This window comes from Monodon monoceros, unplaced genomic scaffold (genome assembly GCF_005190385.1).
Source record: "Monodon monoceros isolate NGI ecotype Baffin Bay Population unplaced genomic scaffold, NGI_Narwhal_1 Super_Scaffold_8, whole genome shotgun sequence".
NCBI lineage: Eukaryota > Metazoa > Chordata > Mammalia > Artiodactyla > Monodontidae > Monodon > Monodon monoceros.
Window position 1 is genome coordinate 50,417,302 of NW_021703785.1, and position 22,908 is coordinate 50,440,209.

A 22,908-nucleotide genomic window follows, 5' to 3' on the forward strand; every position below is an offset into this window, starting at 1 on the left:
GGTTTTTTTTTTTTAATATTCTTTTGGCCATTAAAGATCTATTTTATTTCCATATGAATTTTACGATCAAGTTTTCAGCTTCTACAAAGAAGCCAGCTGGGATTTTATAGGGATTGCATTGAATCTGTAGATCGCTTTGGGAAGTATTTCCATCTTAACACTATTAAGTCTTTCAGTCTATGAACATTGGAAATTTTCCATTTATTTAGATTGTCTTTAATTTCTTTCAACAATTTTTTTGTAGTTTTCAGTTTATAAGTCGTATACATCTTTTGTTAGATTTATTCCTAAGTATTTTATTTTTTATGCTATGCTAGATGGAAGTATTTTCTCTTTTTTTATTATATAGTTTTAGATGTACATCCTGAAACTTATATAGGGCCAATTATAATTTGACATCGGTGTACACTATAAGTTGTTCACCACTACAAGCCTAGTTACCATCCATCACCATACAGTTGACCCCCCCACCCCGCCTTCATCCATTTCACACCCACTGCCTAACCGCCTTCCCCTCTGGTAACCACTAATCTGTTTTCTGTGTCTGAGTTTGTTTTTGTTTTATTTAAAAAAATTTTTTTTTAAGATTCCACATATGAGTGCAATCATGTGACATTTGTCTCTGTCTGATTTATTTCACTTAGCATAATACCGTCGAGGTCCATCCATGTTGTTGCAAATGGCAGGACTTCATTATGGCTGAGTAAATAGTCCATTGTATATGTACATCACATCTTTATCCATTCATCCATTGATGGACATCTAAGTTGTTTCCATATTTTGGCTATTGTAAATAATCCTGCAGTGAACATAGGGGTGCATCTATCTTTTTGGATTAGTGTTTTTGTGTTCTTTGGATTGGAATTTTTCTTAAATTCAGTTTTCAGGTTTTTTTATTGCTAGTATATAAAATACGGTAGATTTTTGTATATTCTTATATTCTGTAACCTTGATGAACTTGTTTATTAGTTGTTATAGTTGGTGTAATGAATTTCTGTCATCTGCAAATAGAAAGTTTTATTTCTTCCTTTCCAGTTTGTATCCTTTTTATTCATTTTCTTGACTAATTGCCCTGTCTAGAACCTCCAGTCAGAATAGAAATGATGAGAATTGACATTTTTGTTTTGTTCTTGATCTCAGTGGGAAAGCATCTAGTCTTTCTCCATTAAATATTGTGTTAACTATGGATTTTTTTGTATATGCCCTTTATAATGTTGAGGAAGTTCCCTCCTGCTCCTAGTTTCAACAAACAGCATTTTTATTGTGAAAGGGTGTTGGATTGAGTCAAATGGTTTTTCTTTGTCTATTGAGATGATCATGTGTTTATTGTTTTTATTCTGTTGATACTGTATATTACATTAATTGATTTTCAGATGTTAAACAACCTTGCATTAGTGGGATAAAACCCACTTGGTTGTGCTGTATAATTCTTTATATATGTTGCTAGGTTCAATTTGCTGGTATTTTATTAAGGATTTTTGCATCTATATTTCTAACAGATACTGGACTGTAGTTTTCTTGTGATGTCTTTGTCTGGTTTTGATATCAGGGTAATAATGGCCTTATAATGAGTTGGGAAGTGTTCTCCCCTGTTTTGTTTTTTTTTTTTTGAAAAGTTTGTGAAGATTGGTATTGGTATTAAATATTTGGTAGGATTTACCAGTGAAACTATCTGGACCTGGACTTTTCTTTGTGGGTAGTTTTTGATTACCTGTTGAAACTCTTTACTTGTTATTGGTTTATTTATATCTTCTGTTTCTTCTTATTTGTTTTCTGAAATTTGTGTTTCTAGAAATTTGTCCATTTAAGTTATCCAGTATTGGCATATATGTTCCTCATATTCCTTTATAATCATTTTATTTCCAGTCAGTAGTAAGTAATGTCTCTTCTTTAATTTTTAATTTTAATAACTTGAGTCTTCTTTTTTTCTTGGTCAGTCTAGCTAAAGGTTTGGCACTTTTGTCAATCTTTTCCGAAGGCCAAGTTTTGGATTTGTTGATTTCCCCACCCCCCTTTTCTATTTTATTGGTTCTCAAATCTCATCTTTATTATTCCCTTACTTATGCTGGTTTTAGGTTTAATTTGCTCATCTTTTTCCAGTTTTTTTTTCCTAACATGTGCTTAGTGTTCTGTATTTTGGTTTTTTACTTTGCAGATTTAATCGATGAGAAAAATGTTTTTTCTAAGGATAAAGATATATATTTGCACAGAAAGATACTGAGTAAAATCAGTTTTTATTTAATTTTAGTTCAACTGTCAAGGCTACAGTATATACATTAAAAAAATTGTTTTAGTGTTTTAAAAGAAACCAGAATGACCCTAAATAAGAGGTGGAAATTAATTCTGGGCTTCCATTTTCATCTATAATGGAAAGTACTTTGCAGTTTTGTTCTGTAGCTATTCACTATGTCAGACTATTGAATGAAGGCAGTGAATCATCAAGGTTTGCGAGGGTTGTTACAGGTGCATTTGATTCCATTGAAGCTGGACATCAGTGCACAGGTGCAGTGAATATGAGTAAGAACATGGAAATTGAGTACTTGATGAGACTGACTGGATGAAGCATAGATGTCTCAACAAAAACCGTATGGCTGTCCATACACAGGAAGGGGAGGTAGGCTGTTTCCCAGAGGACATTTTTTTGTGTTAAATCTGCCCATACTATGAAAATATTCCAAGATCCTCATTCAGTTAAAGAACATGTAGAGGTTTGTGTGCCCTTTAGAAACTGGTGACTGTAGACCCAAAGAGTTACAAAAAACTTGGCCTGTTCACTGGAGAAAGAGAATCATCATGAACTTCATTGGAATATTTCTACGGGAAGTACTAAATTGTTTGGCTGTTGTTAGTGGGAAACAACTATAATTTGTTGGTGGAGGTGGTGGGTAAACTAGATTTTGATCCTGGAATATATTATCTGTAAGGTATCTTTGCTTCTTTCCTTATTTTTAATTAACTCAGGTAGGTATAACATTTGAGTTTTGTATCTGTTTACTACCTAACTGTAATTGTGAAGGTAAGTTAGGAAAAAAATGAAGCTAAACAGCATTATAAAAATGTTAGAATTCTGTTATCATTGTAAAAATGGCTTCACAGTTACCAGTCAAGCAAAATGATTCTAAAAATGCTTCATTTCATATATACTTTTGGAAAACTAGGTGTTTCAGAAGGTGATACAGGGGAATAATTGGCAAGGAAAGCAAGAGTTTGATTTGTATTTCAGGGCAATATAAGGAATTTTTTTCTTAGATGCTCTAAGTAATAGAAGGACTACATTAAGAATGTTTCTTTGTGAGAATCCTGGATTTCTCACGAAAAGGAAAAAAATGAGTCAATAACAGTTCTATCTTTAAAAATTCCAGAAGGCATTATTTGCAGTGGTAACAGTATCAGAGTTAGTATTTTTCAGACCTGCTGATCAACAGTTAATGGTAATTGTAATGATCATGAATTCATTTTGTTTGTTTAAAAACAGTTAAATTTTGGGAGAAGAAAATAAAAGCAAGTATTGGCTTGGCCAGAAAGTTCTTTCGGTTTTTCCCATAACATCTTACAGAAAACCCGAACAAACTTTTTGGCCAACCCAATACTTTTCCTAGGTATTCCAATACCTAGGAAGGTATGACAGTATACTATAATGTCTGCTGACATTTATTAATCCCCTTCACAATTTTTGCCAAATCTACATAACACCTATAGTGTTATTTAAAAAATATTTTTCAGTAAATTTGATTACTTTTTTGTTTTTCGTAAAAACCACAGAAGTTTCAGTTGGTGAATTAGCTGTAATCATCTCTTGTTCCAGCATGGGCACCACTCTTTGGGAAATACTGGTATAGGGAAAGGAGCATTGCTTTGGAATCAGGCCTGGTTTGGAATCCTGACTCCATCACACATTTGCTTGAGCAACTACCTGAATCTGTTTCTGGATCATAAAGTTGGGGAAGATAATACTTAAGGAGTTGCTGTGTTCTTTAATTAAATGATAAAGTTTGTAAAGTGCTTGGTTCGGAGAGGGTTTTCAAGAACTGGTCGTTCTCTCACCATCCCCACCCATCACACCTCATCTCTGCAAGAAGTTACCTAGTTTCATTTTAGTGTCATAGTTCTTGGACAACTTATCTCTAGCTAGCTCCTTTGGAACCAAAATTGTCACTGTTAATTGTACATTTATTAGAAATTAATCCAGCAATTTTGGTCCTTGTTGATAAACTGTTGTGCTTAGTTTTCTAATTTGGGTTTAAAAAAAAATCTGAAAAGACAGTTTCAGTGCCTTTCATGTTACAGTAACATTTTAAATGGGATCTGTATTTATATTGTGAAAAATTGTGTATCAGATGTGGTTTGTAGGGCTTTGTCTTTAAGGGTAGTAAAGAATTCTTTTAACTCATACATAAGAAAAGCTGGATAAGGGCAGTAATTTAGGAAATTATCTACAATAGTCACAACATTTGCCCAGGTTAGATTTTATTAGCAGAAACAAAGCTTTTTCAATCCTGGTCAAATTATAACTGTTAGAAGAAAATATTTGAATCAGGAGAAGGTGGTTGAACTTGGAAATTTTTTCAGTTCATAAAAAATTTTGACTGTATAATTTAAGCTATTTTGAGGCTTAAAGTTTTACTGTGATCTTAGATACCTAACAAGTGGATTGGCTTTCTTGATTTTAATTGGCAGCGGCAGATAGCTATTTTCAACAAGAAGAGCCATTACATGTTGTTTTGCAAGAAAGGAGTTGAATATACAGTTATATTGTATAATTGAATATAGTTATACAGTATACAATTATATAATTGAATTTACAGCTATACAGTATTATTGAAATATAAATGGTAAGTAAACTTGAAGTAAAATGGGTCCTTTATACCTTAGTAAAACTCCTTAGACTAACTTTCATAGACAAGTTTGGAAAATTGAATTGTTCACTTAATTACTGAGTGAATGACTATAATATACATTTTTTAGATTCAGTAAATATGCCTAATAAACCAGGGAGGACAGTGTTCGCTGCAGTTTTTTTATTTAGGACATTTCATGTGAACTTTCCATTACCTTGATTTATTTCCCCAATTAAATCTTGTTTTGAAGTTCTGAAGCTGGAGATTCTATTTTATTCAGTAGTATTTTATACTCCTTTATGAAGAATTATGTGTAACTTCAGTATATATTTTGTTGTACTTTTTAAAATGATTAAAACTGATTTTAAAAATTTATTTCACCCTAGAGATGGGAAGGTACACCCTTATTTAAAGCTCTAGCTGTGGGTTTAGTAACTGCCAGTAGATGGCAGTGTAAGTTCATGGAAAACTATATCCTTCCATAAATTGAGTACTGAACGTTTTTTAAGTTACACATACTCTCAGTGAGATTGATCCTGGTGGGTTAAAAATGCCTATTACTTTTTTTTAAATAAATAAATAAATATTTATTTATTTATTTTTGGTTGTGTTGGGTCAGGCTTTCTCTAGTTGCGGTGAGTGGGGGCTACTCTTCTTTGCGGTGCGTGGGCTTCTCATTGCGGTGGCTTCTCTTGTTGGGGAGCACGGGGTCTAGGCGTGTGGGCTTCAGTAGTTGTGGCACGCAGGCTCAGTAGTTGTGGCTCGTGGGCTCTAGAGTGCAGGCTCAGTAGTTGTGGCAAAGGGCCTTAGTTGCTCCGCAGCATGTGGGATCTTCCTGGACCAGGGATCAAACCTGTGTCCCCTGCATTGGGAGGCGGATTCTTAACCACTGCACCACCAGGCAAGTCCCTAAAAATGCCTATTGGTTTTTATTTTGCTTTGTAGTAATAGTCTTATTGCAGCATTTTTAAAAATCAGTTCTCAAACTCTAGGGTATGTCAGAATTATCTGGCGGCTTGTTAAAAGCATTGCTAGATTCAGAGTTTTTGATTCTATAAATTTGGGGTTTGGTCAAAAATTTGCATCTCTAACAAACTACTAATGATGCTAATGCTGACATTTATGATATTGATGGTGAGGATTGCACTTTTAGAACCACCTTTTTGTTGTTGTTGTTTTATTGCAGCAAAATACACTTAACATAAGGTTTACCATGTTGACCATTTTTAAGTGTACGGTTTAGTGGTATTAACTACATTCACATTTTTGTGCACCCATCACCACCATCCATCCCCATAACTCTTTTCATCTTGTATAACTGAAATTCTGTACCCTTTAAACAATAACTTTCTGTTTTTCCCTCCCTCTAGCCCCCGGCAACAACCATTATACTTTATGTCTTTATGATTTTGACAACTTTAAGTAGGCTGATATAAGTGGAATCATACAGTAATTGTCTTTCTGTGACTAGGTTATTTCCCTTAGCGTAACGTCCATGTTGTAGCACATTTCAGAATTTCCGTTTCAAAGCTTAATAATATCCCATTGTATGTCTATACCACATTTGCTCATCCATTCTTCCGTCCATGGACACTTGGGTTGCTTCCACGTTTTGACTATTATGAACAATGATATGAACATGGATGTACAAATATTTCTTAGAGATCTGCTTTCAGTTCTTTTGGATATATAGCCAGAAGTGGAATTGCTGGATCATTTGGTAGTTGTATTTTTAACTTTTTGAGGAACTGCTGTATTGTTTTCCACAGCAGCTGTACCATTTTCCACCAGCAGTGCACAAGGGTTGCAATTTTTTTCACATCCTTGTCTACAGTTGTTTTCTGTTTTGTTTTGTTTTAAGGTAGCCATCCTCCTGGGTGTGAGGTGGCATCTCATTGTAGTTTTGAGTTGCATTTCCTTAATGACTAGTGATGTTGCACATCTTTTCATGTGCTTACTGGCTATTTGTATATCTTTGGAGAAATGTTTATTCAAGTATTTTATCAAACATTTTTGAATTGGATTTTTATTGTCGAATTTTAGTTCTCCATATATTTTGGGTATTAACCTCTTATCAGATACATGATTTGCAAATATTTTCTCCTATTCCATGGGTTGCCTCTTTACTCTATGGATGGCATCTTGGTGTACAAATTTTTAGATTTTCATGAAGTCCAATTTGTCGGTTTTTTCTTTTGTTACCTGTGCCTTTGGTGTCATATCCAAGAAATCATTGCCAAATCTAATATTGTTAAGTTTTTGTCCTATGTTTTCTTTTAAGAGTTTTATTGTTTTAGGTCTTACATTTAGATCCTTGATTCATTTTGAGTTAATTTTTGTACATGGTATTAGGTAAGGGTTCACCTGCATTCTTTTGCATGTGGATATGCAGTTTTCCCAATACCATTTGTTGAAAAGACTTCTGTTTCTCCAGTGATTGGTCTTGACACCCTTGTCAAAAATCATTTGACCATATATGCGAGGGTTTATTTCTGGACTCTCTGTTCTATTCCATTAGTCTCTACATCTGTCTTTAAGCCAGTACCACACTGTTTTGATTACAGTAACTTTGTAGTAAGTTTTGAAGTCAGGAGTGAGTCCTCTTGGTTTTGTTCTTTTTTAAGATTGTTTTGGCTCTTTGGGGTTCTTTGAGATTCCATGTTAATTTTAGGATGGGCTTTTCTTTTTCTGCAAAAAAAAAAAAAAATGGCATTTGGATTTTGATGGAGATAATGTTGAATTTATAGATCTCTTTGGGTAGTACTGATATTTTAATAATATTAATTTTTCCAATTCATGAATATGGGATGTGTTTCCATTTATTTGTGTCATCTTGAATTTTTTTCAGCAATGTTTTATAGTTTTCATTGTACAAGTTTTTCACTTCCTTGGTTAAGTTAATTTCTAAGTATTTTATTCTTTTTGATGCTGTTGTGAATGAAATTGCTTTAGTAATTTCCTTTTCAGATTGTTCGTGTGTGTAAAAGTGCAGCTGATCTCTGTGTATTGACTTTTTGTATCTTGCTGCTTTGCTGAGTTCATTTATTCTAACAGGTTTTTCTGTGAAATCATTAGGGTTTTCTACTAGTAAGATCATATCATCTGCAGAGATAATTTTATTTCTTTCTTTACTATTTGAATACCTTTTATTTCTTTTTCTTGCCTTCCAGCAGTAGAACTTCCAGTACTGTGATGATAGATGTGATGAAAGCAGGCATCCTTGCCTTGTTCTTGATCATAGTGGAAATGTTTTCAGTCTCTCACCATTAAGTATGATGTTCATTGTGGGTTTTTCATATTTGGCATTCATTATATTGAGATAGTTTCCTTCTATTCATAGTTTGGTGAATGTTTTTATAAGGAAAGGGTGGTGAATTTTGTCACATACTTTTTCTGCAGCAATTGAGATAATCACGTGGGTATTTTTCCTTCATTTTGTTGATGTGGCAAGTTATATTGATCAATTTTTATGTTAAACCATCCTTGCATTCCAGGAATAAATTCCTCTTGGTCATGGTGTATAATCCTTTTAATATGCTGCTGAGGCATGTTTGCTAGTATTTTGTTGAGGATTTTGCATCCATATTCATCAGGGGTGTTGGTCAGTAGTTTTCTTGTGGTGCTTTTGTCTGGCTTTTGTCTGGCTTTGGTATGAGAGTAATGCTGGCCTCAGAATGAGTTTGGAAGTGTTCCCTTCTGTTTGATTTTTTGGCAGAGTTTGGTCTTAGTTTTTAAAATGTTGGGTAGAATTCACCATTGAAGCCATTGGGTCTAGGGCTGTTCTTTGTTGGTAGGTTTTTTGTTTGTTTTTTAAATTAATTTTTATTGGAGTACAGTTGCTTTACAATGTTGTGTTAGTTTCTGCTGTACAGCGAAGTGAATCAGCTGTATGTATACATTATCCCCCCTTTTTTGGATTTCCTTCCCATTTAGGTCACCACAGAGCATTGAGTAGAGTTCCCTTGTGCTATACAGTAGGTTCTCATTAGTTAATCTGTTTTATACATAGCAGTGTATATATGTCAATCCCAGTTTCCCAATTCATCCCACTTCCCCTTCCCCCCTTGGTATCCATATGTTTGTTCTCTGGTAGGTTTTTGATTTCTGGTTCAATCTCCTTACTAGGTATAGGTCTATTCACATTTTAATAATCATTCTTTTTAAACAGTTCTTTGCTTTAAAAATCTTATTAAAATAATACAGCATTATTGTGTTTTAAAAGAGTGTCCTCATATTCTGCTACCCTAATCCATTTGGTCATATTTCCAATGAGTATGTATCTATACACATATGTTTTAGTGAAGTCATAATGTGTGTTTCTTTTCATGTTCTGTTTTTTATATGTTACTTACATATTTTCCCCCACTTTTAATGTGTACTGTCCCACCTATTCCTTATTGCCCTTCTGTCTAAGAGAATTATGCCCTACAATGCAACATTCTTGTCAGAAAGAGATCATGTAAGCCTGAGAAGTGTTTTAATTTGATCTTTTTTGTTTTTTTGACTGCTGTCAGTGGGATGGTTTTAAAATAATACTGTATTGGTCACATACTATTATAAGTTTTAATGGTTTTTCTTCACTTTTGACCTTTGTTTTTCTGAAGTTCACAAATAGGGTGGTTATATTTTCTAACTCATTTTGAACAGGTAACATCAACAGACATTTAAAACAAGCCATGCATAGAAGCTACTTTTTTCCCCTGCCACTTCTAACTCATGTCACTTTTCTTTTGCACTTGCAGGGCATAGCATGTTTACAGTGTAGTGTATAATATTTCAGTCCTACCTAAGTGCAGCATTGGAATGAAAATCTATCAAAATGATCACTAAAAACAAAGGTAGTTTAAGCATCCAGTTAGTTTACTTAACTTCTTCCATCAACTCACTGTATAATTTAGATGATTTCACTTGACTTTTTTGTAATGAGTGACATTTTAGAAAATCTGAATATATAATGGCTTACAACTTCACCCTGTAACAATGGGAAGCAAAAGGCAAATAAATTGTTGATAATAATATATTATACAGGTGTGTTCTTTGGCCAAAAAGAAAAAGAGTGTGTGGTAGCTAGTGATGATTTGTCCATCAAAACCTGAAACTATTGATATTTATTGAGATGAGAAATTAATGAGATTCTGCTTTACTATTAATAAAGAGAGCAGTACGTTTTCTGTTTTTCTCATTTTCCCCCAACACAGGGAGTGGGGAAAAGCAGACACCCCAATTTATAGTTAATTTATTGTACTGAAGTAAGCTGTATATTGCTTCCAAATCTAATTTAATCCATAGTAAATAAAAATACCTTCATAAAATATTTTTAAATTTTAAAACTATGTTTCTTTAACAGATTTCTATAATCCAGGAGCTTGTTACTAATTATGAAGCCTCTCTGAAAACGTGTGACTTTTTTAGCCCTTATGGTAAGTTTAAATTAGATTGAGTTGAAATTTGATTACTCATTTCAATCCATTTTTAGTCACTAACACTATCTTATGTTTATTATGTATGTGCTACATGATAGCTGTTCCCTAAATAGTTTTTGAATTAGTGAATGAAATGAGAAGAACACTTGCAATCTTAAGTAATTAAAAATGTCCTAATCTTGTCAGGGGGGAGTTAACTCCATTTTAATATGAATAAACAGAATTGAGAGGTTGAGCAGCTTGACCAAGATCAAGTAGTTAGTTTATGTTCAAATGTATTTTTCCTGAATTCCTACTTCTTTGTTCTTTCTACTCTTATATTACTTTAAATCCTGTATAATTTGGTTCTTTGTTTTTCTGTTTGTAGGGGCATATGTAAATCAAGGCAGCTTTATTTAGAAAACACTCTAGAATGCTTTCAGTCATGCGAATGGTAACTTTGGTTTCTTCTTGCATCTTTTATTTGTTATCACCCTTTTGTTCTTGTTAGTTTGAATCAAATTTCACAATAAAATAACAGACACAGAAGTAAATAATGAACCCTCGTGTCCCCATCACCTAGCTTCTTTTATCAGTGTTTCACCAGTATTATTTGAAGTATCTTCTGTCGACTTTTTTTTCCTGGAGTATTTTTAAAGCAGACATACTGTTTCCCCTGTCAGTACCTTAGTATGCATCTCTAACTGTTTAAAACACTTAAACACAAGATGTAGCCACAGTGCTGTCTTACACAAAATTAACTCTCATACCACAGTATCTAACACCCAGTCTGCATGCAAATTTTCCCAATTATTTAAAAAATTGTATAACTGGTTTATTTGAATATGGATCCAACTAAGGTCCACACTTTAGATTTGATTGTTATGTCACTGATATTCTTTTAATCTTGAGTAGTACTGTCCACTCCTTTCCCTTTTTTTTTTTTAAAAAAAAGGCTGTTTGTCGAGAGGTCACTTGTCTTGTGGAACGTACCATGTTTTGAATTTGGCTGATTGTCTTCTCATGGTATCATTTAATACATTTTGCTGTCATCCATACATCTTACAAAGTTCGAGTTAGATTTACCGACTTTTTTTTTTTTTGGCCTTGCCGTGTGGCAGGTGAGATCTTAGTTCCCCAACCAGGGATTGAACCCATGCCCCCTGCAGTGGAAACGTGGAGTCCTAATCCCTGGAACGCCAGGCAATTCCCCTAGATTTACAGGCTTGATTAGATTCAGGTTCCATATGAATACTTCATATGTGACACTTTGTACTTCCTGTTATATCACATCTGAAGGCAGAAAACATTCTGGTTGTCTCTCTTTTTGTGATATTAAGATTGATCAGGGTTTTGATGTTTGTCAGCCTAATCTGCCCATTAAAAGTTCTTCATTGGCCTAATGATTTTTGCAGCCACTGAGAATCGTTGCGTTCATCCCTTATTTCATTCTAATCATCATTCCTTCTGCATTTATTAGCTGGAATTCTTATAGAGAAGTTTTTTTTTATTAGTTATTTTATACATATTAGTGTATATATTGTCAACCCTAAGTAAAGAACTTTTCTTCATCAAATATTTGGTTCCCCTGAAATATAGTTTATATGAGAGGAGCAAGATAAATGCTTGGCTCTTTGCCTATGTTTATTATTTGTGTTTTAATTTTATGCTAATCTGTGTGTTTTCATTGTTGTCATTTCATTTGGTCATCTAGTCCAGGAGACCTTCTGTGTTTTCTGAGGTTGCATGAGTAAATTCTCCTTTCTGCTCTTTCTACCTCATTTTATACCTGTGTGTCTTCCCTTCTGAAATCCATTTTGAGTGCTTGGTATTTCTTTATCTACTCTTCTGTAGCTTGAGTGTACAGAATGGGGAACCAGATGGAGCTCCGCTGATTCTGTGTGACCATCTTGTCAGGAATGTGTCCCCCTAATACCCTTCAATTTTGGGTTTCCCTGATGTAGTGTCGAGGCCTACTTACAATGCTAAGTAAGCCCTGGCCATTCTTGCCTTTGTGGAAGTTTTGCAGTGGTAGTTAGGGACATCTTTTCTTCAAGCTATTTTCCTTGACTTTTCCTGGACCTGCTGCCTTATGCTCTCAGCCTGAGAATTCGTAGAGTTAGATTGATTTACCTCTTTTCCCCAAACTGTTTCTTTGGAGTGAGGTATGGGTAGAAGCCTATGAAACCAGCATCTTGTTTCTCTGTTTGGCTGCTACGTTTTGAACTTTACGACATGAAGTCATATCTCTTTCTGTTGAACTTGGTCATTTTTGCTGGATTTGTACTGCTTATCGTAATAGTTAATTTCAGTATGCATTGGGAGAAAGAAAGTATGTGAGTTGCTCTACTTTGCCTCATTCCCTGTAATGATGTTATATTTGTTTGGTTGCAGAGAATGGGGAGACAGAACCCCCAACGACACTACTCTGGGTTCAGTATTTCCTGGCACAGCACTTTGATAAACTTGGGCAGTATTCTTTGGCTTTGGATTATATTAATGCTGCAATTGCTAGTACTCCAACTCTAATAGAACTATTCTATATGAAAGCAAAAATTTACAAGGTAAAATCTTTGTCATGTTTTTTGAGTAGTTGAAGAATTTGGCCATTTTAAGAACGCTTGGAGTTCTTTCTGTGTAGAGATAACTTTTAGGACACCCTGGTAATCTATTCCTAATATTCTAATAATCCTAAGGAGTTTTATGTTATATAGTTTTATAGTCAGTATTAATAGTTTCATTCAGCTCTTAGTAAATATGAATTGTAATGTATCTAAAGATTTCTAGATAAATTTGACAGAAATGTAACAGATTTCTAATTTGTCTTTAAGAACTTTTTCCATTATGTTGTACCCATATTCTCTTAATCATAAACAGTGATTTCTTTAATACTTTCATTTCTTAAAGCATATAGGTAATCTCAGAGAAGCTGCCAAGTGGATGGATGAAGCTCAGTCTTTAGACACAGCCGATAGATTCATCAACTCCAAATGTGCAAAATATATGCTTCGAGCAAATATGATAAAAGAAGCAGAGGAAATGTGCTCCAAGTTCACAAGGGTAGGAAATAGCGTGTAATTGTCTGAGTTAGTAAAATTAAAGTTAAGTTCTGTGGTGATGTGTGAAGTTTGCTGCTGAAGTTCCTAAGAATTCACTTTTGTTATTATTATTTTTTAATCTTGTTTAGCTCACATCCTAAGTATGGTTTCTTACTGTGGTTGATGTATGTGCTTGTGCTTCTGGTGGGAGATGATTAAAAAGCAATAATAGGAGCAAAATACCTTTATACAGAAATAAGCATTATGCCATACTTCAGTGCTTATATGCAAGATTTGATTTATTGTTCTTTTGTTTCACTAGTAATTTGTGACTGCTGTTTAATTTCTCAGTTACAGTGTCTTAACTTCATAAGAGCTCATAGAGTTCTTTCTCTGTAGAACTAACTTCTGAGGACTACTGGTCTCTGTGACATTAAGAATTTAAGTTCTTTCAAATTGTTAGGCTAAACATTTATTCCTTTGTTTCATCTTTCACCATCCTTTCATATCCTTTTCTACACAGACTTTCTGTTATATTGTAAAAACAGTACACGTTTATGGTTAAAAATATAAGGAGGCTAATGGAACAGAATAGAAAACTAATTCACACATATTTGGAAACTTGTTATGTATCAGAGGTGCTTTAAAAATCAGAGATAAAAGATACTGTTTGGATAATTATTTATTTGTGTTGAAAAAAATAAAATGACATCCTTATCTTACACTGCACACAGATCAGCTACAGGTGGATTAAAGATCTAAACGCAAACCTTTCACACTTTTGGAAGAAAGTATAGAAGTTTATCTTTAGGGCTCAAGGTAGGAAACATTTCTTAAGACACCAAACACATAAAGGTACAAGAGTAAAATTGATAAACTTGATTATATCAAAATTAAAGATAACGTATAACAAAAAATAATTATAAGCAAAATGACAAGGCAAACCATAGAATTGGAGAAGATATTTCCAACTCATATAAGAAGAAAAGAATTTATAAAGAAAGCCAAAGAATTCACTGAAATAGTTACACATTGAATGTAACATAGAGGCATTATGAGAAAACCATGTTTCAAGTTTGATTTCCAAGTTTTAATTAAGATACTTCAAAATAAATAATTTATATCTCCAAGTGCATTACATACAAAGTGGAGGGCTTTAGTGCTGGTGTTTGTAAGTAAGTTGTTTAGGATGAAAATAAGTTACCACTGTGCTCTGTGATGCTAATGTATCACTGATACAGCACCAGTGTACCACCTTGTTTAAATGTTAACTAGATTCTAGTTGTGTCTGGGTGTTAAGGGAAACCCCTTATAATTTAGAAGCCACAGAATAGCTTGAACTTTTTTGTGTGTGTGTGTGCCATACAAGGAGTCCAGGACAGCCAATGCTCAGAAAACCTGAACTCCTCCATACAGTTCAGCACAGCCTTTTTTATTTATTTTTATTTTTGCTGTGTTGGGTCTTCGTTTCTGTGCGAGGGCTTTCTCTAGTTGTGGCAAGCGGGGGCCACTCTTCATCGCGGTGTGCGGGCCTCTCACGATCGCAGCCTCTTGTGGCGAAGCACAGGCTCCAGACGCGCAGGCTCAGTAGTTGTGGCTCACGGGCCCAGCTGCTCCGCGGCATGTGGGATCCTCCCAGACCAGGGCTCAACTCCGTGTCCCCTGCATTAGCAGGCAGATTCTCAACCGCTGCGCCACCAGGGAAGCCCTAGCTTGAAGTTCTATTGTGAAAATTTAACTACTTGCAAGAATGATGTCATAGAAACATTAAATACACATACACACACAATACTCAATAAGAAAAAGATGAGACAATACAAATATGGGCAAAGGAGATGAATAATTAGTTCACAGAAGTAGAATATGGAATGGCCAAAAGATATCTTCATTAGTAATCAGGGAAAAAAACAATATATCATTTTTTACCCATGAAGTTACCCAGAAATTTAAGACTGACATTACTTGGTATTGACAAATGGTATGTCATTCATACACACACAAACACACACATGCACACACATCTCACATACATATACCATATATCTGTGTTGTGTATATACTTATGATGAGAAAGAAACAACGTATGGCCTATGCATGTGATGTACATATACACATGTAGGTTTAATTTTTCATTAAAAGCTACTACTTATGGACCATTTGTTGTTTCTCATCGTAAAAGAGCTTTTTTTTTTTAATTCTTAATTTATTTTTGGCTGTGTTGGGTCTTCATTGCTGCACATGGGCTTTCTCTAGTTGTGGTGAGCAGGGGCTACTCTTTGTCGCAGTGCGCGGGCTTCTCATTGCAGTGGATTCTCTTGTTGTGGAGCACGGGTTCTAGCCATGTGGGCTTTAGTAGCTGTGGTGCACGGACTCTAGAGCGCAGGCTCAGTAGTTGTGGCGCACGGGCTTAGTTGCTCAGTGGCATGTGGGATCTTCCTGAACCAGGGATCAAACCCATGTCCCCTGCATTGGCAGGTGGATTCTTAACCACTGCGCCACCAGGGAAGCCCTAGGTAGACTCTTTAAAACCCACGTTTTAGAATTGTGTAGTAGGATACAAACTAGTATTTCTAAAACTCATATGGCATAGGATCAACAGTAATTGTAAAGTGGCAGATGTAGTGGTGGTGCAGAGTATTAGCAAGAATGATGGTAATGATCAAGGGGTCAATCAAGAAGAAGATATAACAATCGTAAACATATATGTACCCAACATAGGAGCACCTAAATACATAAAGCAAATATTAATAGACATAAAGGGAGAAATGACAGTAACACAGTAATAGTAGGGGACTTTAATACCCCACTTACATCAGTGGACAGATCATCCAGACAGAACATCAGTAATGTTCTAAATCATTTCTGAATGCTTTCTAAAGCTGAAAGCATTTCCTCTAAGGTCAGGAACAAGACAAGGATGCCCACTGATGCCACCTTTATTCAGCATAGTACTGGAAGTTCTAGCCACAACAATCAGACAAGAAAAAGAAATAAAAGGAATCCAATTTAGAAAGAAAGTAAACTGTAATTGTTTGCAGATGACATGATACTATATATAGAAAATCCTAAATGTACCACCAGAAAACTGCTAAAGCTCATTAATGAATTCAGTTGCTGGATACAAAATTAATATACAGAAATCTGTTGCATTTCTATACACTAACAACAAACTATCAGAAAGAGAAATTAAGGAAACAATCCCATTTACCATAACATCAAAAAGAATAAAATACTTAGGAATAAACCTATCCAAGGAGGTAAAAGACTTGTACTCAGAAAACTGTAAGACACTGATGAAAGAAATTGAAGAGGTCATAAACAGATGGAAAGATATATTGTGTTCATGGATTGGAAGAATTAATATTGTTAAAATGACCATACTACTGAAGGCAATCTATAGATTCAGTGTAGTTCCTATCAAAATACCAAGGGTATTTTTTTCACAGAACTAGAACAAATAATTTAAAATTTTTATGGAAACTCAAAAGACCCTGAATAGCCAAAACAAGCTCCCTGACTTCAGACTGTACTACAAAGCTACAGTCATCAAAACAGAATGGTATTGGCACAAAAACAGACACATAGATCCGTGGAACAGAATAAAGCCCAGAAATAAATCCCACACACTTATGGTCAGTTAATCTACAACAAAGGAGGCAATAATATACAGTGGAGAAAAGACAGTCTCTTCAGTAAGTAGTGCTGGGAAAACTGGACAAATACATGTAAAAGAATGAAATTGGAACATTCTCTAACACCGTGTACAAAAATAAACTCGAGATGGATTGAAGATCTAAATGTAAGACTGGAAACCATAAAACTCCTAGAAGAAAACATAGGCAGAGCACTCTTTGACATAAATCATAGCAATTTTTTTGAATTTGTTTCCTAAAGCAAAGGAAATAAAAGCAAAAATAAACAAATGATACCTAATTAGACTTAAAAGCTTTTTCACAGCAAAGGAGACCATCGACAAAATGAAAAAGCAACCTACTGAATGGGAAAAAAGATTTGCTAATGATGTGACTCATAAGGGGTTAGTATCCAAAATAAACAGCTCATACAACTCAACGTCAGAAAAACAAACAACGTGATGAAAAAATGGGCAGAAGACTTGAATAGACATTTTCCAAAGAAGACATACAGATGGCCAGCAAGCATATGAAGAGATGCTCAATGTTGTTAATCATCAGAGAAACGCAAATTAAAACCACAGTCAGGTGTCACCTCACACCTGTCATAATGGCTGCCCTCAAAAAGACCACAAATAAATGTTGGTGAGGATGTGGAGAAAAGGGAACACTGTTGGTGGGAATCTAAACTGGTGCAGCCAGTGTGGAAAACAGTATGGAGGTTTCTCAGAAAAAATAGAAATACCATATGACCCAGCAGTTCCACTCCTGGGTATAAATCCAGAAACAAATGAAAACACTGATTCGAAAAGATATATGCATCCTAATGTTCATAGCATTATTTACAGTTGTCAATATATGGAAGCAACCAGTGTCCATCAATAGAAGAATGGACAAAGCAGATGCAGTATATATGTATATACAATGGAATACTACTCAGCCATAAAAAAGAATGAAATTTTGCCATTTGCAACAACATGGATGGACTTGGAGGGTATTATGCTAAGTGAAGTAAGTCAGACAGAGAAACACAAATACTGTATGATACCACTTATATATGGAATCTAGAAAATAGAGCTAGCGAATATCACAAAGAGGAAACAGACTCTCAGATATAGAGAACAAATTAATGGTTACCAGTGGGCCGGGAAAGAAGGGGACAGGGGCAAGATGGGGGTAAGGGATTAAGAGATACAAACTATTGTGTATAGAATAAATAAGCTACAAGAATATATTGTGCAACACAGGGAATGTAGCCAATATTTTATAATAACTGTATAAATGGAGTATAACCTTTAAAAATTGTGAATTACTGTTATACACCTATAACAAATTATTGTACACCAGCTATATCAATAAAAAAAGGATGATGGGTATTAGAGAAAAATAAAATTAGGAAAATAGTAGTACTGTTTATGTTCATATAGCACCTAATCCCATGTAAAATCACATGACATTTTACAGCAAGGTAATTAAGGCTCTGAAGAGGTTACTTGAATCATCTTTGGTCACATAGTCAGTAGTACTGGGGCTCAAACTCTTCAATGCCCTTTCCACTGTGTCACAATTTTGAAGATTAGAAATTAGAAGAAAGTTCAAGAGTAGATGTAAAAGCAGTGATGCTTGTAGAGAAAAGTACCACCTGGAAGGCCAAGCTAGATTAGAAATAAAGTACAATTAGAAACGAGTATATAAAACTTCTTAAGTTAAATAAATTCAGTGGTTTAAAAAGAATAAAAAACAGAAAACACCCACACAGCAAATCACAGCCGACTTGGATATGTCTGAAAAGGCCCAGAAGAATGAAGGGGAAGAAGGAAGGGGAAAGGTTGGCTGTTTGAGGAGAGTAGTCCTCAAAGTCTGGGGCTCAGCTTGCTCATCGTAATCATCTCCGATCATCCACTCTTGACAAGTTGCTGTGGCGTGTGGAGAGCCTGTTAGTGTATCCATACTGCTTCACTGGCCAGGCGTGTCCCTAATGTGTGGTGGATAACAGTGAACTGGGGGAGGAGAATTGCTAATGACTCTGATAATCAGTTTATATCTGCTTGGTAATAAGTGAGTGAAGTGCTCATATTTCCGTCTTGCAGATTTTTCACAGTTTAGAATGTTTGTAGAGTTGCTGATGCAAGTTGGAAAGTTCTAGTTAGTAAAGTTTTGAAATGAAAAATGATGTAGATTTCTTATAAACATATGTAGTCATCAAAAAATGGAATATATATGCAGCCCTAAAGATGACATAAAATATCACCATAATTTCCTTTACCCAGAGATAACTGGTTTTTATACTTGAATTCTGAAAATTGAACTGATAACTCACAATGGGTGTGAAAGAGAAGTGAATATTAAACTTATATAAATGTACCCATATTTTTACTGTCTTTCCTGGGGTCACATAAAGTATATTTTAAATAACTGTTCTAAGTTGTGACAAAACTCCAGTGCCCCTGCGCTGAAACTAGGCACTCTATGTCTTACACTCTTCTAGAATACACACTGAGCCTGAGTTAACAAATATTCTTTTTTTTTTTTTTTTTGCGGTACGCGGGCCCCTCACTGTTGCGGCCTCTCCCGTTGCGGAGCACAGGCTCAGCGGCCATGGCTCACAGGCCCAGCTACTCCGCGGCATGTGGGATCTTCCCGGACCGGGGCACGAACCCGTGTCCCCTGCATTGGCAGGTGGACTCTCAACCACTGCGCCACCAGGGAAGCCCTACAAATATTCTTAATAAATTCCATTATTTGGTTTTGTCAGCCCACTGCAAAGAGTTGGCATGGAACAGGACATGCTGTTAGAAGCAGACACATGGGTACAAAGGAAGTGACAACTGATAGCCTGACGTGGAGGGAGGAGACTTAGGAAACTGAAAAGCAGGCTTGGAACTACTAGTAAGCGATTTGAAAATGATGTTGTAAATAGCAGTGATCCTAAGTTGGCAAGGAAAGATTAAGTAAGTAGCTTTTGCTTAATAGACAAAAGATAGGCAGTGCTTCTTAGGATTACTGTCTTAAATAGATTGAGTAAAAGCTTTGGTGTTTAAAACTTAGCTTCAGTAATCTGCAGTCTTTTCTATGTAGGTTGTTGAATATCTCCACAGAGCTGGAAAATAAGACATGTAATTTTAAGTTGATAGCCTTTGGAAGCACATTGATATATTTGTTATATAATTTGTTAGTACTATTTATTGTCATAATAATCCTTGTAGACATAGTTGTAAAAGAGAAAATGAGATTTTTAGGATCTCTTTTATTTGTTTGCTTCCTTTATTTATGATTGCTTCCATTTCAGGAAGGAACATCTGCCATGGAAAATCTAAATGAAATGCAATGTATGTGGTTTCAAACAGAATGCATTTCAGCTTATCAGCGTTTGGGAAGATATGGGGATGCTTTGAAAAAATGCCATGAAGTAGAAAGGGTAAGTTAATAGAGTTTCGGCTTTATTTTTCTCCTGTAAGGTGACAAAAAAAGCAGGTAGATTTCTACATGGGATCATCTACCTCTTATAACTACTTTGGAAACTTCATTGTGAAAAAATTCTTGATCTTTAGCCTTTCAAACATTCAGAAGTTGTGAATAAATGATTGCTTTCTTTTGATCCTCAAATGGTTATGATTTCGACATGTCTGCATACTTTTGCCTGAAGGAAGAAGGAAAAGATTAGTAAGTTATTGTTGCTATTATTAACATATACTCAAAACTCCTATTCCCTAATTGGGCCATTATTGATTTTCACCTCTAGCCTAGAAAGGTGCACAAGCTGATGGCCACCTCTCTCCTCTTTATGTCAGGATCTGCTCTATAGTCAGCCTCTCTCCAGTTTGTCTTCCCAGGATATTTGTTCTCACATTCAGCACTTTGTACACAATGTGTGGCTGGTTTGCAAGCTTATTTTATTACTTGCTAGGATTATGTGTGTGATGTGCCTTAGTAAGGGGACTTTTCTTTTCCTTGTGTGTGAATTTTTGTTTTCCTGTTCTTTGTCATCTCTGAAGCACTCTCCTTCCAAATGGACCACAGGAGGAAAAGAGCCACAAATGCACCCCTGAGGCAGCCCTCAGCAGCCCTCAGCTGGGGGTCACTCGGCAGCACTGTCCCAAGCTGACGCAGTATAGAGCCACAGGCGTCGTAGTCAGGTGAGCCTGATGTCTGCACTCTGGCAGTCACTTTGGCCTTTTTCCCACATGAAACTTCTGAGGTTGCCCAACAGGAAGGCTAAATCTTAGGGGGTGGCTTTGGTTGGGAACTGGAACTAGGATTCTACCTGAGCCCTTTTAGAAATAGCTTAGTTTTTGCTTTGCTTTGTTTTGTTTTGTTTTTTTCCTTTTTAAGCCTGGGCTTGATGGCTGGATTGCTGGGGAAAATCCTTCTCATCTTCTTGGAAAATATAAAGCCTTTGGATGATATATTCAGGCAGTATCCAAGCATTCTAAGTTTAAATCAGGCTCTTATTTCTGTGACAAAACCTAGATCACTAGCTTGTTTCGACACTCCTAGATGATGGTCACTCTAAAAGCATTCTGCTTGTTACTACGGAACGACATTTTTATTAACCAGGACGTTCTCAGGGAGTGGTAGATTGTTTCCTGAGTGAACAGCCTACTCGGCACGTATGGACCAGTAATTCCAGCGAGACCATAATTAGAAATTTATCAGATTTTCTGTGAAAGTCAAATTTGAACACCTAGGGACCATCATGAACTTTTCCAGCTCTAGTCCCATTCCTCCTAACATTAGTAACTGTACTACTTTATTCTTTTTAATATTTTTTGAAGATTGTTAGACTATGATTACTAGCTATTCCATTACTAAGTTTCATTCCCCTGTGTTTTCAGTGATTTTGAACTACTGCAGTTGAACCCTTGACCAGAGTGGGCGTTGGGGTGCCAGTGCTGTGTGAGGTTGAGAATCCCTCTGTGCCTTCTCGTTGGCTCTTTGTATGTGCGGTGCCTACCTATCCGTGGTTCTGTATCCATGGATGCAGCCAACCATGGATTGTGTAGTACTGTAGTATTTACTGTTGAAAAAAATTCACATATTGGTGGGCCTATGTGGTGGTGTTCAAGGGTCAGCTGTACTTCCAGTTCAAGAAATATGTTTTGACTGGTAGAAAGCATTTTTGAAGGAAAAAAAATTAGAGGAAATCATTGGTTATCAGAGATTAAAACATGGTAGAAATCGTCACCCTCTGGTCATGTTATATAACTGCTATTGCTAGAAACTTTACAAAGTGTCTTTAGGGTTTGCTGTTGGTGCTTGAAAATATAACCAGAAGCAGATAAGTAAGAAAAGGTCCTTCATATTCCACTTGTAAGCTAGTCTTTATAGTGAATAATTTATACAAAAAAGTAAATATTATAAGACTTAGCTCTTCTAGTGGTTATGTGTAAAAACATGAGTGTGTAGTACAAATAGGGTGATTAAATGTTTGCTGATTAATGCTTCTGAAGTTAATTTCTAATAAAATTAATATAATCTAAAAGAAAATTCTTGATATAACTGTAAGGATTTACGAGTAATTACAGAAATCAAAGATATAACAGGTATCTGTTTGAGTTACTTTTGTGCCTAGGTTTTAACTGTTTTAGTAAAGAAATGAGCACCTTTCAGATATAAAATTTTGCAGTTGACCTTCTAAATAGAAGGTCATTGAATAGAGAAATAAGTTCCAAGAAGGGCTAAGTCCTTCTCCCTTCGAGAATTCATTCAAGAGTTCTTTCACTGAAGGCAGTTTCAGCTTAGGACATACTGCTGTATGCTCTTACTAATTGGATTTGAAACATTAGATTTCTAGAATGGCCCACTGTAGTACTTCTTCTGCCTTCATCTTGCCCCCCTTAATAGGATTTTAGGATTATATATAAAGATTATGTAGTCCAACCCAATCCGATGTTTAGAACTTGTTTTATTAAACATAAGACAAAATGACCACCTTCAAAGTATTGGCTCTAAACTTGTGTTCAGAATAATATTTTTAACTATTTTATCTTTCAAGAAT

The 22,908-nt window shown here is 35.3% G+C and overlaps 1 protein-coding gene across 9 annotated transcripts in view; it reads left to right on the plus strand.

Annotated features, from left to right (window-relative positions):
• Nucleotides 1-22,908, plus strand: part of NAA16 (N(alpha)-acetyltransferase 16, NatA auxiliary subunit) — a 69,945-nt gene that overhangs the window by 31,091 nt on the left and 15,946 nt on the right. For 5 of the 9 annotated variants that reach the window (XM_029210044.1, XM_029210043.1, XM_029210046.1 and 2 more), the window contains 4 exons: nucleotides 10,186-10,258; nucleotides 12,635-12,804; nucleotides 13,148-13,300; nucleotides 20,200-20,328. In XM_029210044.1, coding sequence (XP_029065877.1) covers nucleotides 10,186-10,258; nucleotides 12,635-12,804; nucleotides 13,148-13,300; nucleotides 20,200-20,328 — 525 coding nt within the window. Of the gene's footprint in view, nucleotides 1-10,185; nucleotides 10,259-12,634; nucleotides 13,053-13,147; nucleotides 13,301-20,199; nucleotides 20,329-20,905; nucleotides 21,047-22,908 lie in introns of those variants that run through there. The other 4 variants (XR_003791711.1, XR_003791709.1, XR_003791710.1 and 1 more) reach the window with 3 other exon arrangements.